The 18,103-nt window shown below is 36.5% G+C and overlaps 1 protein-coding gene across 1 annotated transcript in view; it reads right to left on the bottom strand.

The window, feature by feature from the left end:
• Positions 1-18,103, bottom strand: part of LOC149790601 (uncharacterized) — a 400,967-nt gene that overhangs the window by 178,220 nt on the left and 204,644 nt on the right. The window contains exons 52-58 of the mRNA XM_089972700.1: positions 17,890-18,034; positions 14,329-14,475; positions 13,543-13,776; positions 9,163-9,414; positions 2,757-3,059; positions 1,782-2,030; positions 522-743 (exon numbers count right to left, since the gene is read on the bottom strand). Of these exons, the coding sequence (XP_089828826.1) occupies positions 522-743; positions 1,782-2,030; positions 2,757-3,059; positions 9,163-9,414; positions 13,543-13,776; positions 14,329-14,475; positions 17,890-18,034 (1,552 nt within the window). The remainder of the gene's footprint in view (positions 1-521; positions 744-1,781; positions 2,031-2,756; positions 3,060-9,162; positions 9,415-13,542; positions 13,777-14,328; positions 14,476-17,889; positions 18,035-18,103) is intronic.

Raw genomic sequence — 18,103 nt, 5'->3', positions numbered from 1 at the left:
ATAAAAGACAAGATGTCAGTAACCTGGTTATATGGTTATACTGTCATGGCTGGCTACTTATAAACTTGGACAATGGTGGTTTGAATCTTACGTCCATCTTCCTGGTGACTACCAATTTTATTTCTTTTTTTAGTCCCTGTATTTATATACATTAGATATTTTAACATTCAAAATAATTTAGCTTCCATTTCCTTGGCAGGATATAGCCAATAATGTTTTAAAAATGCCATGTTATGCTGTAATTATCAACATTATTATTATTGTCATCATTGTTTTTGTCATCATCTACATGCATTCTTACAAATGTGCAATCAAACTGTAGAGAAGTTAATTAAACAACTGTAAATATTCATCTTTATTTATATATATATATATATATATATATATATATATATATATATATATATATATATATACACACACACACACACACATACATACATGCACGCACACACACACACACAAACACAAACACACACACATGCACACACACACACACACACACACACACCACGGATTACCTGCTGGACAGACATTGGCATTAGTTGTCTGGTTTGGTGTGGACATCATAGCATACTGTTTACAGTAATATCCAGCCTGACATGGCCCTGAAGGAGCACTGAGCCCCACACTTCCACAGTATAACTTTGGAGAACATGGTGTACAGTCAGAACTCTGGTTCAATCCTGTCACATTGTTAAATGTGCCCAGGGGACATGGATATTGGTTACTCTTTGAAGTACCTAAAACAATAGATATAAATCAAGAGTTACATGAATTCATTTCATATGAAATTTATTGAGGAATGGATAATGGAATATGGTACTGCACTTTTGTACATTGGGTATCATCACAGTCAAAAGTGACTGAACAATTATAAACTGTCAAGACATTCCTCTCTCTCTCTCTCTCTCTCTCTCTCTCTCTCATAATGGGGCATCATTTTTATTTGATGATGAGATGTGATAAGAAAATAGTGATGGAATATCTTTCTTTGTCATGGTTATTCATCTTCTAACTTACCAATTCTAATGCACCCATATCAAATTTAAACAATGTATATTAATAATGCATGCTGCTTTAGCACAATTACATCTGATGTAAGTTAAGTTTTAATATTGACCATCATGTAATTGTTTAAAATCCTTCTCAATGTGGGATCCTATATTTTTTCATACACAATCTCTTTCCCAAAATGAAATATGTTTTTAGGCATTATTTGTCATATTTTTGGACCTACCATGACTGTGATCTCTAATGTTAAATTCCTGAATCTTAATCTTTCTCTATTGCTTTAACCTTGGTCAAGGAACTTACAATAGAATGAAAGTTATTCTGCAAAACCCCATCAAAATCATCTTGACCATTGACCTTTTGACCCCAAAATCAATAGGCCACTTCCATACTTTAAGTGTATGCTTTTTACAAACTTTAGTAAAAGGATATGGTCTAAAACTGAAGCTATTATGCAAAAGCTGTTTTCTTCTTTCAATCACAGTTACCTTGACCTTTCACCTTTTCACTCAAAATGATCAGGCTTCTTTTTTGCCTGATGTGGAGGTCACCCACTAACTTTGGTTACAGTACACAGTCAAGAACTGAAAATGTTGCTCAGAAACCATTATTCTTCTTTTAGTTGCAGTGATACTGACCTTTGATCCCCAAATCAATACGCTTACCCCAAGAGACTAATGACTGACAGACACATGCAATGATGAAGAGAGAAGAAGGCAGACATTGAGATGGATAACACTGACACAAACACATCCAAACTTACGTACCATCAGGGCAGTAATATCCAGTTGGACATTTGATGGTGTCGTTGATGACCACAACTCCGAGACTGTTGTCACAATAGTAGCCACTGGGGCAGGTTTTACATTTGGTCTGTCCATTCTGATCCTGGTATGAGCCACTGGAACAGATAATGGGGTTAGCTGCTGCTGCTGGACAGTAGTAACCAACTGGACACAGGTTTTGGTTTGAAGTGGACTCACCTTGTGGGCAGTAATATCCTGCCATGCAGTTACCTGTTGCAAATGAAGAAAAAAAATCATTTAGAAATATAAAAGGCCGATTCACTTTTAAAACTGTCCTTTATAGTCAGATTTTCTTGATATACGGGTAAATATGGTTTCATATATGAGTATGTGTCCTTTATATGGACACACCCTTGTTATGGAATTGTTTCTGATACAGAGGCATCTTTTATATCAAAATGTCCTTGATATAGAGGTATCATATCATTGACATTAAGGCATCCTGAATATGGCAATATGGAGGCATAATTGATTTGGAGCTGTCAATTACGTACAGATGTTCTTTTATATGGCAGAACTGTAATATGGATCAAATGAGCAAACATTTTATATTTATTTACTATTTACTGCTATAAAATTTTCATGCATGTGTTGGTTTTGTTATGGACAGGTGGTGGTGTGGATTAGTTTTGTTATGGACAGGTGGTGGTGTGGATTAGTTTTGTTATGGACAGGTGGTGGTGTGGATTAGTTTCATATTACATATTCATAATGAATTAGACACAATGCACTAAAATGATATTCCTACCTCAAATTCATCATAATTATGCTTTGAAAATGCCGACATTATCAATTAAACAATAAAATAATAATTTTTAATTCCAATATATATGTAAATTCTATTTTTTCCCTCCTCTCTCTCTCTCTCTCTCTCTCTCTCTCTTCTACCCTTTAGAACTATCAAGAGTTTCAAGGTCAAGCTGTACTGACACTAACCTGATGTAGCTGCCATGCTATAGTTACTGCAGTATTGTCCATATGTGCATGGTATACAATCAGAGGAGTTTGTATTGCCCTTGTTAGCGCTGTATGTGCCTGGGCTACAAGGTGTGGGTGCTGTTGATCCCTCTGTGCAATAGTAGCCCTTAGGGCAGATATTACCAGTAATGCCATCTGTTGGTGTTGGTGAGGAAGCACGGGCTGTGCAATAATAACCTGCTGAACATAAGCCTGTCCAGATCTCGAGTCCAGTAAACTGACAATATCTACCTCCAGGGCAAGGTTTGGGGTCCGAGGAACCTGCAATTAATCAGAAAAGCTCAAATCAACATTCTGCAATAAAAAAATTTGACAAAAAGCATCATATATTTAAAAAGTCTGATATGAAAATTCTTTATGTGCTTGTGTACAATGTATACCAAATTGGAGAGATCATACACCAAAATATACTAAAGTGTTATGGACTGCCAAATCAGTGTCTACACCATATATGCCATTGTGTTATTGAATAACATATCAGGGACATTACTGAATAAACCATTGTGTTTTTGACTGACAGATCAGGATCCATACAAAATATGCCATTGTGTTAATGACTGACAGGTCAGGGATTACCCATTATACCATATATGTCATTATGTTATGACTGACAGATTAGGGACTATACCAAATATTCCATTGTGTTACAGACAGACAGAACAGGGATTATACCAAACAGCAAATTTTTAAGTAAATTATGTTTCTCAAAGAATACTTACCCAATCACGTTACGTTAGGAATATTAGCCTGCTACTGCATGAATCCAGCCCTACTAAAATACAAAAATTCCTCTTTCCTTATCTTTATCAATAGACAATATGCAATAACTCTTGCCCATTACCTCCCCTTGATACCACCAGGTGTCACCATTTTTCAGCTAAGTGAAAAACTAATGAAGATGCTTGCAGGGCAGGGAGGTTGGGAGGGTGTTTAAGTAATGTGATCTGGTAAGTATTCTCAGAGAAAATAATTTACTTAAAAAATTTGCTTTCACCGTCGAAAACGTTCTCCAATCACATTACGTTAGGAGAATAAGGAATAGCAGGAGGGGACGCTGAGCATCCGACCCCTATATATGGTATCCTTCCAGGGAAGACTGGTTGAATTCACCATGTGATCGATAACCTGTTCTCCTAACTACATAAGCAACACTGCCTGGGGTCACTTGACATGTGACCCTAACACACAGTTAAGAAGATGATTATTTAAATCTTCTTACCTACCAAAACTTCACAAGCAAATCCAGCGAAGCTAACAGGGTGTATTGACTGCTCCAGCTTGGGTCCGGTGGCTGTCTGTGCTGCTGCCACTGGACCCAACAGATTATAGGTTGCCTCTACAATGTCAAAATCTCTGAAAAAAGGCTCGAAAAGGTTGGCTCTGCCTGCCAGCCAACAGCTTCAATCAATTATATCTCGGTTTGGAATGTTGCGTTCGAATGGGAGGCTAGCAGAAATAGCTAGAAACTTCTGTGCAATAATCTATGTGAGGTTACTCAGATGTGGTGAGCCTTCAGAGTACACCAATCACATAACCAACTTCAGCCATGAAGAAAGGGCTCGAAACATGATAACCTTTGTTCTGGCTCACAGGGATTGTTCAAAACCTTGGAGCAGTAAGCTATGTGAGGCAACTCTGATCTGGTGAGATGTCAGAGTATACCAAGTGTATGACCCACTTCAGCCCTAAAGAAAGGGCTTGAAGAATTAAATCCAGTGTTCCAAAAGGAAGAAGCATTTGTGCATGCCATGGCTGTGCCCTTGATGGTAGTGCCTGATAGCGCAAACATGGCTACTATTCTCAACCTGGCTATGGAGGAGAGTGAGCAAATGACAACTGTTTGTCTACTGGCAGATGGTAACCTATGATGGTGCGATGAGAACTACAAAACCCTCCATTCTCAACTGAAGGGAGTTGGGGTGTTTATGTTGTTGTTGTTGTTGTTGTTGGGTTTAACGCCATTTTTCAGCACATGATAGGCTATGCATGTTGGCCAGTATTACGGGTGGAGGAAGAACTCGGGAAAACCCTGGGAAGAACCACCGACTCACGAGAAGCTACTGGCAAGCTTTCTCACATACCCACATTGGCTGAATCCTAGACTCAAACCCACGCAGACAGAGGTGAGATGGCAGTGATCCATAACGGAGAGAACTTTAGACCACTCGGCCACTGAGTTGGGGTGGACATAAAGGGGCATTTAGCTCTCCTACCCTGCATGCAGAAGTGAAAGCTATCAGGAAACATCACCTGTATGATAGAGATTTTAGCAAAGTATAGACCAGAAGCTTAAAGGGATTCGAACTGAACTATGTTAAAACTTAGGACTGGATTCATCTGGAGACAAAATGAGGGATATTGTTCAATTGAGACCCATATTGTCTAAAAGATTTGATAGGCCTCTATCCCACCCAAAAACATGTTTGCCATGATGTCAGAATGTGTCCAAGTTAATGGGACAGTAGCCTTTAGTAGCAATAGGGGACAACTGTTTCTCCTCAAAGAGTCAAAGAAAGTCGGCCAGTTGATGGATTGAGGTATGCAGAGGGATGATGTAGTTGGTATGACACCAGTCCTTAAAGTAATGCCACTTTCCCACATGAGCGTTCACAGTGGACGGTCTGCTTATTCTCAAGATTTTCTTTACAAATGAGGGTTTGAATTGTTTGACTCACAAGGCTGTCCTGGTTAGAGACAAGCATGTAGAAGAAGATGGTGTTCTGGGCAGGGAAGGACTACCATGGCAGTGAATGCTAGAAAAGATTTTGGTTGGACAAAATCTTCCTGCATGTACTATTGTTAGAAAGAGTAGATCGGTCAGCCAGGGTTTGTCCCATCATCAAAAGGGGGGCCCACAACCCATCCCAAATGATTGACAGTGCATCAAAGGTTCAAACTTTTGGTCTGGAACTGGAGAGAAGATGGTACGTAGATCTTGATTCCACCTCGTTGACAAGAAGTCAATCATCAGATGCCCTTTAAGTGCGCAAATCAGAATAAAGACCTGATTGATAGAGGGACCTTCCTGTGCAAAGGACATGACCACCTAACGTGTCTGATTTGTATGATGATATGGAGAGTTTTGAACCCAAGTAGAAAATGCCAAAATCAGAACACACAGGTCAAGTGATTTGGTGCCTCCCTGCTTGAGGAGATAGGTCACCACCACAGAGTTGTCTGACTGAATGAGAACCATTATTGCCTCAGAAGTGATCTTTTCAGAAATGAAAGGTATTGATGACAGCCTTCATTTATAGGATGTTGGTGCATAGAGGCCATTTCCCAAGGTCCCTGGTGTTGCTGATGGTAGAGAAGGTCAGCAACAGGTGGGCACCCCCACTGTGCATGCTAGTGGCAGTACCTACTGTTATATCTGCCTGGGGGTTCTTCAGTGGTCTGCTGACCTGGATTGCCCCAGTGATACAGGAATGTTCAAATCTTGGGCATGATCATGACTGTTTGATAAAGAGGACATAAAACAGGGCGCCAATGTTCTGGCATTGCTCATATAAAAAGACAGCCAAGCGGGATCAGGTCTTCTGCAGAATAATAAATCAAAGAACCTAGCCATCAGCTCCTACGTGTGGGTGTTGCTGGGTGTCTGTAACCAAGAGGTCCCCATGCTGTGACTATTGGACTGCCAGTGTCGGCTGGACTACTGGTGTCAGCTGGACAGTTGGCAATGTCAAGATGGTCAGTGACAGCTGGATGGCTGGTGATGGTACATCACTTTTAATGGATCCAGCATGAACCACATGCACCTGGACATACAGACTCGAAGGCCATACTCGGACATGCGGGGGGACTTATGCCTGATGGGCTGCCTAAACAACTAACCATGGGTTGTCTTCCTTTATTTGTTCTGTCTTTCTTTCCCTTCAGTGTTGAATGGAAAATTGCTGTGAATGTGCATTTCATGTGTAAAGTAAACATTCCTTCTATAATGACACAAGAAGAGAAAACAAAGCATAGATTTGCCAATCAGTATGTGACTAATCACCTAAATCAGAAGCCCAGACTTCCAATGACTAAGTATTATAGACACTGCACAGTAGAAACACTGTATACATAGTAGAAACATTGTATACATAGTATAAACATTGTATACATAGAAACATTGTATACATAGTATAAACATTGTATACATAGTAGAAACATTGTATACATAGCATAAACATTGTATACATAGTATAAACATTGTATACATAGTAGAAACATTGTATACATAGTAGAAACATTGTATACACAGAAACATTGTATACATAGTAGAAACATTGTATACATAGTATAAACATTGTATACATAGTAGAAACATTGTATACATAGTATAAACAATGTATACATAGAAACATTGTATACATAGTATAAACATTGTATACATAGTATAAACATTGTATACATAGTATAAACAAAACAAGAGTCATGCTCTTAAACTGCATATACATCACTAAAAACTGATATGACACAAAAAACACAAACTAAAGCAGACATTAACAATGAGCTGAAATTACTTTGCTGCAAAAACAACGTACAGATCATTGAAAGTGATCAGTGAAAGTGTCATATCAGAAGCTTATGGCCCTGTTATAAACTTATGCACAATACTTAGTTAATAATTAAACCACAATTCTATCAAAAAAGCATGAATTATGAATAAACTAAGTATAATTATCAAGCAGCACTTTCGCTAATATGAGCTCCATAATAGAAGTTGTTGTTGTTGTTGTTGTGGGGTTTAACACCATTTTTCAGCACACGATAGGCTATACATAGTGGCCAGTATTAATGGTGAAGGAAGAACCCAGGAAAACCCTGGAAAGAACCACTGACCCACGAGAACCATAATAAAAGGAGTAAGAAATAAAGTCAAAGGTACACTAACTCATAATTATTTTGTATAAGGGACCCTAAACACTAACTCATAATTACCTTGTATAAGGTACACTATTTCATAATAACATTGTATAAAGTACAGTAACTCATATTTGCCTTGTATAAGGTACACTAACTCATAATTACCTTATATAAGGTACACTAACTCATATTTGCCTTGTATAAGTTACACTAACTCATAATTACCTGGTATAAGGTACACTTACTCATAATTACCTTGAAAAAGGTCAACAATAGTGTGGTTCTATGGTGGTCTTACAAGATGAAGTCCTGACAAGTTACAAAATCAATCAAAAATCGACAGAATTGTAAAATAAAGCAATAAATCTACATAAAATCCAAAATGAACGTTGGATGAGCCCACTGGAACACAAAAAGGGCTGAATTGTTGGAGGATAAAATGTACAATGTGTAGTCTGTAAGGCAGCAAAGCTAAAATTGGTAACACCTGGTGGCATCAAGGGGAGGTGATGGGCAAGAGTTACTACTTTTTGTCTATTGATATAGATAGGGAAAGACAAATCTTTGTCTTTTATAATGGCTGGATGTGTGAGGTAGCAGGCTAATATTTCTAATGTAATGTGATTGGGGAACATATTTGAAGGAGAAATGTCACTGTGCTATGACTTACAGATTAGGGTCTATAACAAATATTCCATTGTGTGATTGACTAACAGATCAGAGTCTATATGTTAACTGGAAATTGTTTACTGCCCATATTAAAGAGGCTCCATATGAGTACCATCGCTTTTGCACTAATCAAAGTGCTTGTTTTGCAAAACTCATGTTTCAAGAAACAATGTATCTTCTAACATAATATATTACCACATAATACATAAAATGTTTTGCACAATATAAACAAATTCAAACATGGAAAATTATATATATATATATATATATATATATATATATATATATATATATATATATATATATATATATATATATATATGTATGTATATATATATGTATGTATATATATGTATGTATATATATGTATGTATATATATATGTATATATATGTATGTATATATATATGTATGTATGTATGTATGTATGTATATATATATATATATATATATATATATATATATATATATATATATATATATATATATATATATATATTTACAGACATTTCTTCTTCATTGTCTTTTTTCAAGTGTAAAACCAGATTTATAAATGAACATAGCTGAGTCCATATGACTGAACAGTGACATCACTGATTATTCCAAGTGTATAACTAGGTTCATAAATAAACAAAGCTGATTCAGTAGAATTGTGTTAAGTAAGAACATCATGGTTATTCGCAGACAAATTTAAATCATTCTTAAATTAAGCAGTGACGATGTGCAGATTTCAATTTCCTTGGAAGAAAAAATGACAAGTTATTTGACTGGCAGTTCACTCTTGAAGGAATAAAAACTCAAACATTTTACACAAAATGTATAATTTTAGACTGGAAACTTACCTACTGGGCAATAATATCCTAATTGACATTTGCCACCATTGAGAGTGGTGTTTGGAACACTTGCACCACCTGAACAATACCAGCCTGCACTGCAGTTGCCAGTGGGGGCTGAGTTACCATAGCCCTCACAATATTGTCCTCCAGGGCAGTTCACACAACTGGAAAGGGCAGTTAGGCTTGTGTATGGATTGTATTTCCCAGGTGGACACGGATACTGGGTGCTGTACTGGGTTCCACTGGGACAATAATGACCTTGAAAATAAAAATGTAACCTTGAAAAGATGCATCACATGGGGTCTTGCTCGCTTGAGAATAAAAGTCAATTAAAAGAGATAGACAAAAATGACAAGAAGAAAGAAATAAAGAAACATACCAGGAGAAAAAGTCTGTCATTAGACTTCAAAGCAAATATATATATATATATATATATATATATATATATATATATATATATATATATATATATATATATATATATATATACACACACACACCGTAAAATTGTGACAATTGGCAAAATTCTGAACCAGTCTGCCTAAAAATGGTCATCAAATTTCTTATGCTTTATATTAAAAAACAAACAAACCAAAGAACATATTTAGAGCATATATTTTTAATATGTAAGTACATCTATGCAAAAACCAATCTCTTTCATCTAGAAACACAGTATTTGAAACTACCATGTATACATGCTTATAAGTCAGATCCAACTGCATAGATCCAGGTCCATCCTTGCATAAAGTGTCAAAAGAACCAGGTCTATGCATAATGTGTAAGCAGATCTGGGTCTATGCATAATGTGCCAGCAGATATGGGTCTATGCATAATGTGCCAGCAGATCTGTGTCTATGCATAATGTGCCAACATATCTGTGTCTATGCATAATGTGTCAAAAGATCTGTGTCTATGCATAATGTGCCAGCAGATCTGGGTCTATTCATAATGTGTCAAAAGATCCAGGTCTATGCATAATGTGCCAGCAGATCTGGGTCTATGCATAATGCGCCAGCAGATATGTGTCTATGCATAATGTGCCAGCAGATCTGGGTCTATGCATCATGTGCCAGCAGATATGTGTCTATGCATAATGTGCCAGCAGATATAGATCTATGCATAATGTGCCAGCAGATCTGTGTCTATGCATAATGTGCCAACATATCTGTGTCTATGCATAATGTGCCAGCAGATCTGGGTCTATTCATAATGTGTCAAAAGATCCAGGTCTATGCATAATGTGCCAGCAGATCTGGGTCTATGCATAATGCGCCAGCAGATATGTGTCTATGCATAATGTGCCAACATATCTGGGTCTATGCATAATGTGCCAGCAGATCTGGGTCTATGCATAATGTGCCAGCAGATCTGTGTCTATGCATAGTGTGCCAACATATCTGTGTCTATGCATAATGTGCCAGCAGATCTGGGTCTATTCATAATGTGTCAAAAGATCCAGGTCTATGCATAATGTGCCAGCAGATCTGGGTCTATGCATAATGCGCCAGCAGATATGTGTCTATGCATAATGTGCCAACATATCTGGGTCTATGCATAATGTGCCAGCAGATCTGGGTCTATGCATCATGTGCCAGCAGATATGTGTCTATGCATAATGTGCCAGCAGATCAGGGTCTTTGCATAATGTGCCAGCATATCTGTGTCTATGCATAATGTGCCAACAGATCTGGGTTTATGCATAATTTGTCAACAGATCTGGGTCTATGCATAATGTGCCAGCAGATCTGGGTCTATGCATAATGTGCCAGCAGATCTGGGTTCATATAGTTTCTTAAGATTAATAAGTAGAACAAAAAATTATCGCATAGCTGGCTTTGATGTTTGCATTTGGTCATTCTTTACAGGGAAATATGCACCGTGTATGTAAAACTCTAATTGTAAACTAATGTAACAATTACAACAGAACAAATATATTGTTACATAATGCTGAATTTCAAAATATGAATCTAAAACCTTTAAAATTGTATTATTGATATCATTTGCCTTTTCTTGTCATCTACTGATATTCAGAACACCACATCAAGTTCTGGGAACCCAAGAGTAATTTCTGTCCATCTATATACACTTTGCAAAACCACCAAAACTATGCAACACATAATGTTATGCCATTTCATAGGCTAATTGCCTTTTACATGTAGATGTTGCTTCAAAGGTTGGCCTTTTTGAGGTTCAATTTCTGACTGAGCTATTTTATTGTTTTGACCAGCATACCTCAGAAATAATTCAACATAATCTAATGCAATATGGTGCATACACCAACTGACATAGATGTATCTACTTTTGAATATTTTAATGCAATTTGGTGCATACACCAGCTGACACCGATGTGCCTACTTTTGAATATTCAAATGCAATTTCGTGCATATGCCTGCTGAGATAGATGTATCTACTTTTGAATATTCTAATGCAATTTGGTGCATACACCAGCTGACATAGATGTGTCTACTTTTGAATATTCTAATGCAATTTGGTGCATACACCAGCTGACACCGATGTGCCTACTTTTGAATATTCAAATGCAATTTCGTGCATATGCCTGCTGAGATAGATGTATCTACTTTTGAATATTCTAATGCAATTTGGTGCATACACCAGCTGACATAGATGTGTCTATTTTTGAATATTCTAATGCAATTTGGTGCATACACCAGCTACCTTTGGGTTATGTCCCATCAACTCTGCTTTGGACAGAGTTATGGTTACTGCAAAAAAAACGTAAGACATGGGATGTTGCTTGCAACTGGCAGAGCTTATGAACCGTTCAACATATTCTGGTGCAGTTTGGTTTGAACACTGTTTTATAAACTAACATGTACCTTTTCATGGATTAATCGTGTTCACAAGAGTTATAGCCCCTGATTTCACATCTTCCTGGCTTCAGTTTGCACAAGATGACTTCAGCATCCTTTTTGATCTTTAAATCGCATTGAGAAATTAAGATACAGATTTATGAGACCTTGAATGAATATTATTTTCTGCTTTCCGCAAAATCATGTACAGGGTTATGACTCCTGATTGCCATTCTTCCTGACTTTGGTCATTAAAGCCATAATTTACTAAACTCTCTTGGACTCTAGCGAAATTGGCATTGCAGCTTTATATTTTGGGATCCTCATTTGAGTTTGATTGCCAGTCCAAAGCAACATTTCCTGGGAGCACAGCCCTTGAACATCCATCATTCTTACTTTATTTTCCAAAGCATATATTATTTTATCAAAATATACTGTATAAGTTGTTGTTGTTGTGGGTTTAATGCCATTTTTCAGCACATGAAAGGCTATACATGGCAGCCAGTATTAATGGTGGAGGAAGAACCCGGGAAAACCATGGAAAGAACCACTGACCCTCGAGAAGCAACTGGCAAGCTTTCTCACATACCCACATTAGCAGAATCTGAGACTCGAACCTAGGCAGACAGAGGTGAGATGGCAATGATCTGTAACGGAGAGCTCTTTAGACCACTCGGCCACTTGGGGCCCCATACTGTATAAGTAAATTACCAAAACTGGAATGATGCTTTATACTGATGAGACCTTGAGTGAACTTAAGTTCCAGCATTTCACATCATTTAGAAGAATTATGACCCTATCACGCACACTTCTCCCAACCTTGCTTTTCCAGTAGAAGTTCCTCTGTTTAAAATAAGGAATAAAAGTCCAGCTAATTTACTGAATTTTAGGGTATGCAAATATGGTTTATAAATATATATATATATATATATATATATATATATATATATATATATATATATATATATATATATATATATAAAATCTTTCTATCAATCTGCTTAAGTTGGGTGCATTTGCGAACTTCTATATTCTTTGTTCTAATGATTAATGCTAGCAAAATGCATTGATCCAGACATGCTGCCACATTATGCAATGTCAGATCTGGGTCTGTGCAGTTTGCAGTTGGATTTGTGTTACATACACATATATATGATAAATGTCTCGGTTTCCAAATGAATTGTTTTTATGAAAAACAGAAGAGCTACTATCCTTTCAGCATTTAACCCAAAGAAATCTTTAATTTTTTTTTATCCCGCCCTGAATTTTAGAAGTTTTATAATTTTATTTGAATGTAATTGATATCATACTTGTTACTTACACACAGACAAACACACACTCAGAGAGAGAGATAGAGAGAGAGAGAAAGAGAGAGAGACACACACACATGTATAATGTGTTAAGGGAAAATGATTGAAGTTTTTGCAAGAAATGACAAATTTCACCTCACTTACCTGATGACTACTGGCACTTTAAAAGTAATTTGATAAAATCCATTTTGCAGAGAAAGACACTGTAAATATTGGACCCTGCAATACATATTCATAACAAGAACAAATCATTCACATTTGGTTACCTGGAGGACAAACAGTGGAATTAAAGTTTGTAGAATTTGCCAGGCAGTAGAAACCAGCAGGGCAAGTTTTGCAGGTTGTCTGTCCCATTAAGTCATTATATTTCCCAGCAGTGCATGGCAAAGGGACGGTTGTCGTAGAGGGACAGTAGTATCCTGTAGGACAAACTCCGCCAACTCCCGTGTTATTGGTGCCATCTGGATTCGATCTGTCAACTCCATATGTACAATAATATCCTAAAAGACAGAATAATTAATGAGGCATTGAAAGGCAAGTATCGTCTGCTCCTCAACAACTTGTTATCCAGTGAAAAGCAGAAATAATCAAAATACAGCAAGTTTTCATCTTTGAAGTTTTCATTCAAATCAGTCTTTATCATCAATGATTTTGCTGAAATATTACAAAAGATTGCCTTTTATGAACTCAAGCACCCATTTATAAACATGATGATGTCTTAGCTTTGGAATGACTTCTGTATAAGTAACTGTATTCCCCATTCTTAAGCAATGTTACAGAAATCTGTAATTCATCATAAGCAGCAAACTATGTTTGATTTGACAACATGAGGAACAACTGCACAGTTGCCTGTATGTGCAGTCTAAAGGACAACTTACCAGCTGGACAGTTGCCTGTGGGGGCAGCCAAAAGGATAACTTACCAGCTGCAAAGTTGCCTGTGGGGGCAGCCAAAAGGATAACTTACCAGCTGCAAAGTTGCCTGTGGGGGCAATATGCAGTACAATTTACCGGCAGCACAGTTGCTGAAGGGGAGACTGAAGGATAACTTACCAGCTGCACAGTTGCCTGTAGGGGCAGTCAGGTATGCTGTTTTGCAGTATTTGCCTCCATCACACTGTGTGCACTGAGAAACTTCATACAGGCCCTTCTGGGCACTATATGTGCCTGGAGGGCAATACTGCCAATTTATTCCAGTGCCTGAAAGACAAAAGATTATTAGATTTACTAGTACCATTAGTAATATTCAGCTTTAAGTAGACACACAAATGATCAAGAGAACAAAGTTGGACTGACAAAACTCACCTGGCCAACTTAATGGTTAACCATTTTGCAAAACATGATTAAATTGTCTATAACAACACAGCCTATGCCAAATATACCCCAAACTGTATACCACTCTAATTTAAATTGATTTTACTATATCCTGATAACAAAGTTCTTTCAAAAGATCAAGCCAACTTTCTCATAATCAATGACATCCAAGATCTTCATAATGTACACCAATTTACAAACTTTGAGATAAATTAAGTGAAAAATAGAGTCTCCATATCTACTGTGGTAACAAAGGCAGCCAATCAGATGCAAGGTATATCATCAATGTGTGCATTATTCTAGAACCTGCTTAGGACAATGACTATAATATAGGCTTATTTACCAAAGTGGAGAGGAAAAAAAGGAATTGGTCTCCAGAGCAATAACACACTTGCCAAATATATAAAAGATTATCTAATTAATATGCCTAGATCTTGCTCATAAAACTCCACAAACATCTTGGCAATAAAAGACTATTTACCAAGTTTAATCAAAATTTGATCAGAAATATGGTTACTTGAGTGTTGGATAGCTCAGTCAATCAGATTCAACATCACCTCAATAATACTCATGGATCTTGCTATTATTTAACTCCAGTCACAGTCTTAGAAAAAGTGTGACGTGACTTGGATCATTTTGGTGTGGCCTCCTGGATTCATGTGCGGAGCCCATGTGAGCATGCATTTGGAAACAAACTTTTAAACAAGGTTTATATGATACTGAACTTAAAATTTTCTTCCATCATTTTAAAATTACTTTCTCTCTATAGATATAATTTTAAACATTACTAACTTGCTGGGCCAAATTGTTATGATTTTATGATATATGGTTCTAATCTACAATGCAATAATTATGGGCAAAGGTTCTTATTTACAATACAATAAATATGGGCAAAGGTTCTGATCTACAATACAATAAATATGGGCAATGGTTCTGATCTACAATGCACTAAACATGGGCAAAGGTTCTTATTTACAATGCAGTAAATATGGACAATGGTTCTGATCTACAATGCAATACCTATGGGCAAAGGTTCTGATTTACAATGCAATAAATATGGGCAATGGTTCTGATCTACAGTGCACTAAATATGGGCAAGAGTTCTTATTTACAATGCAGTAAATATGGGCAATGGTTCTGATCTACAATGCAATATATATGTGCAAAGGTTCTGATCTACAATGCAATAAATATGGGCAATGGTTCTGATCTACAATGCAATAAATATGGGCAAAGGTTCTTATTTACAATGCAATAAATATGGGCAATGGTTATGATCTACAATGCAATAAATATAGGCAAAAGTTCTGATCTACAATGCAATAAATAGTTTCAGTTTCAGTCAATTTAGTATGCTAGGACAAATATATTTCTTTGTAAATTACATTGCTCTGACAAAATCTGTCCAACAAAAATACTGATCATGCCACATTGAAAATTTAAATTGGTAAAAAACCTGTAGCCATCTTGTTAGAAAGAAAGTGGAGGGGATGGCTAAGAATTTCTTCCTTTTGTCTATATGACATGAAAGACAGAATTGGCTTTATTCTGGAATTGCTGAATTCAAGAGGTAACAGAGCTCATTTTCCTAACATTAAAATCATAGAAGAATGTGTTTGAAAGAGAAAGAGATATACACTAACAAAAAGGTGACCTGTCTTTAGAATTATTCACTGGGATATTCTAATTTATTAAATATTATAAGATAAAGTTGATTTCAGCTCCATAAATTATTCTTTAACAGTTCAAATATTTATATTACTTTTGGGAACTGTACTTATCAAATCTGGCAATAAAATCTAAGTTACAAAAGATTCATACCTAGTGTGACATAGAAGGGTTTCAGTTTGAGTCAGTGTATTGCATTAGGTGTCAACATTCTTTCAAGTAAATATATTTTACAATTATCACTGACAAAATAGACACTTTTTACTTTTATAACATCAGGCCAAAGATGTAAGATTTTTAAAGCATATCTTATTCTTTACATATTTTAAATAGCTATGCTATTAATTTAAGGGTGACCAAAAAGCTGTTTTCAGTCGCTTTAAAAAAAAATAGTTTTGTTTGACATCACAGACTGTGGCAAAGGACAATCATACAAGCTGCAAAATAACAATGGATGATCCTTATGTTTGAACTTACATTTCAAATTGGAGTCAAAGAGTTGCTGCAATTCATTATGTGGTTAATTCTGACAGGCATTGCCATTAAACAGTGACAGACTTTGGCAGTTCACATTGGAATTCAACAGCTTTGCACTTGAATGTGGTTGACTTAATGAGAATTGCCATAAAACAAGGAGTCTTTGAAAAGACATGTTGCAATAGTTTGAGAGAAGACAGAATCAACTTGCTGTGTGGCTTAAAAAATGAGTCCTATTAAGGTAATTCATTAGTTAACAGCTGTCCAAAATTGTACAGTTGTACTGGGTTGACCATCTGCCATAGAACCTCAGTACAGTCACTCTCAGCCACAGCTAGATAATGTCAGAAATATTTTAAAAGTGGGGGAGAACAAGTTCATAGGGGTAATACATGAAATATTTTAAAAGTGAGGGAGAACAAGTTCATAGGGGTAATACATGAAATATTTTAAAAGTGGGGGAGAACAAGTTCATAGGCGTAATACATGAAATATTTTAAAAGTGGGGGAGAACAAGTTCATAGGGGTAATACATGAAATATTTTAAACGTTCATAGGCATAATACAAATCATTTATTAGTATCCTGAAGAGGAAATTACATTTTATATTGATTTCCAGATGTCTCTTACCAGAGGATAATCCAAAGACTACTACTGAGTGCAAGTAACTATGGCAATTTGCTGTTCAGAATGTTTATTAGGACAGATGTATGGGAAAAAAGAATGCCACTCACTGGTCAGGTATTCTCTGCCAATTATTTAATAAGGCAACAAAATCTGACTAATCAGAAATTCTATTGGCTAGGCAATTTTTATATGATTAGGTGTACAGTCCAATCCCATGGGCAGAAGAACTGTACCTATCTATGACAGTGGTTATTAATCCATAGGTTTCCACTGAAATTTGATCACTGTGCTATTTTGAATCAGTCACCAAGATCAATTGTAATGATTTGAAATTTCCTGAGTTGTTTTTAAGCACTTGATGGGTGGCAAGGCTAAATCCACAAACCTAATCTGGATCACAGCCCCAAAAGGTTGAAATCTGTGGGTGGCAAGGCTAAATCCACAAACCTAATCTGGATCACAACCCCAAAAGGTTAAAATCTGCTGATCTATGAGAACAATAAAAACAACATGGGCATAGATTCTTACCTTCCGGGCAATAGTAACCAGCTGGGCAAGATCGAGCATTGAGAGAGGCATTTTTAACCACTACTGGTAGGCAATAGTACCCAGCGGGACAAATTTCACAGGCTGTGGCTCCAGTATAATTTGCATAGAACCCATTTGGACATTCCTGTAACAAACATTACATGAAGAAAATTTTAAAAAGGAGCAAATTTAGTACCTACATATTTATTGACCC

This window comes from Sinohyriopsis cumingii, chromosome 10 (assembly GCF_028554795.1).
Source record: "Sinohyriopsis cumingii isolate HCF-2022 chromosome 10, ASM2855479v2, whole genome shotgun sequence".
NCBI lineage: Eukaryota > Metazoa > Mollusca > Bivalvia > Unionida > Unionidae > Sinohyriopsis > Sinohyriopsis cumingii.
This window is presented reverse-complemented; position numbering and strand designations above follow the sequence as displayed.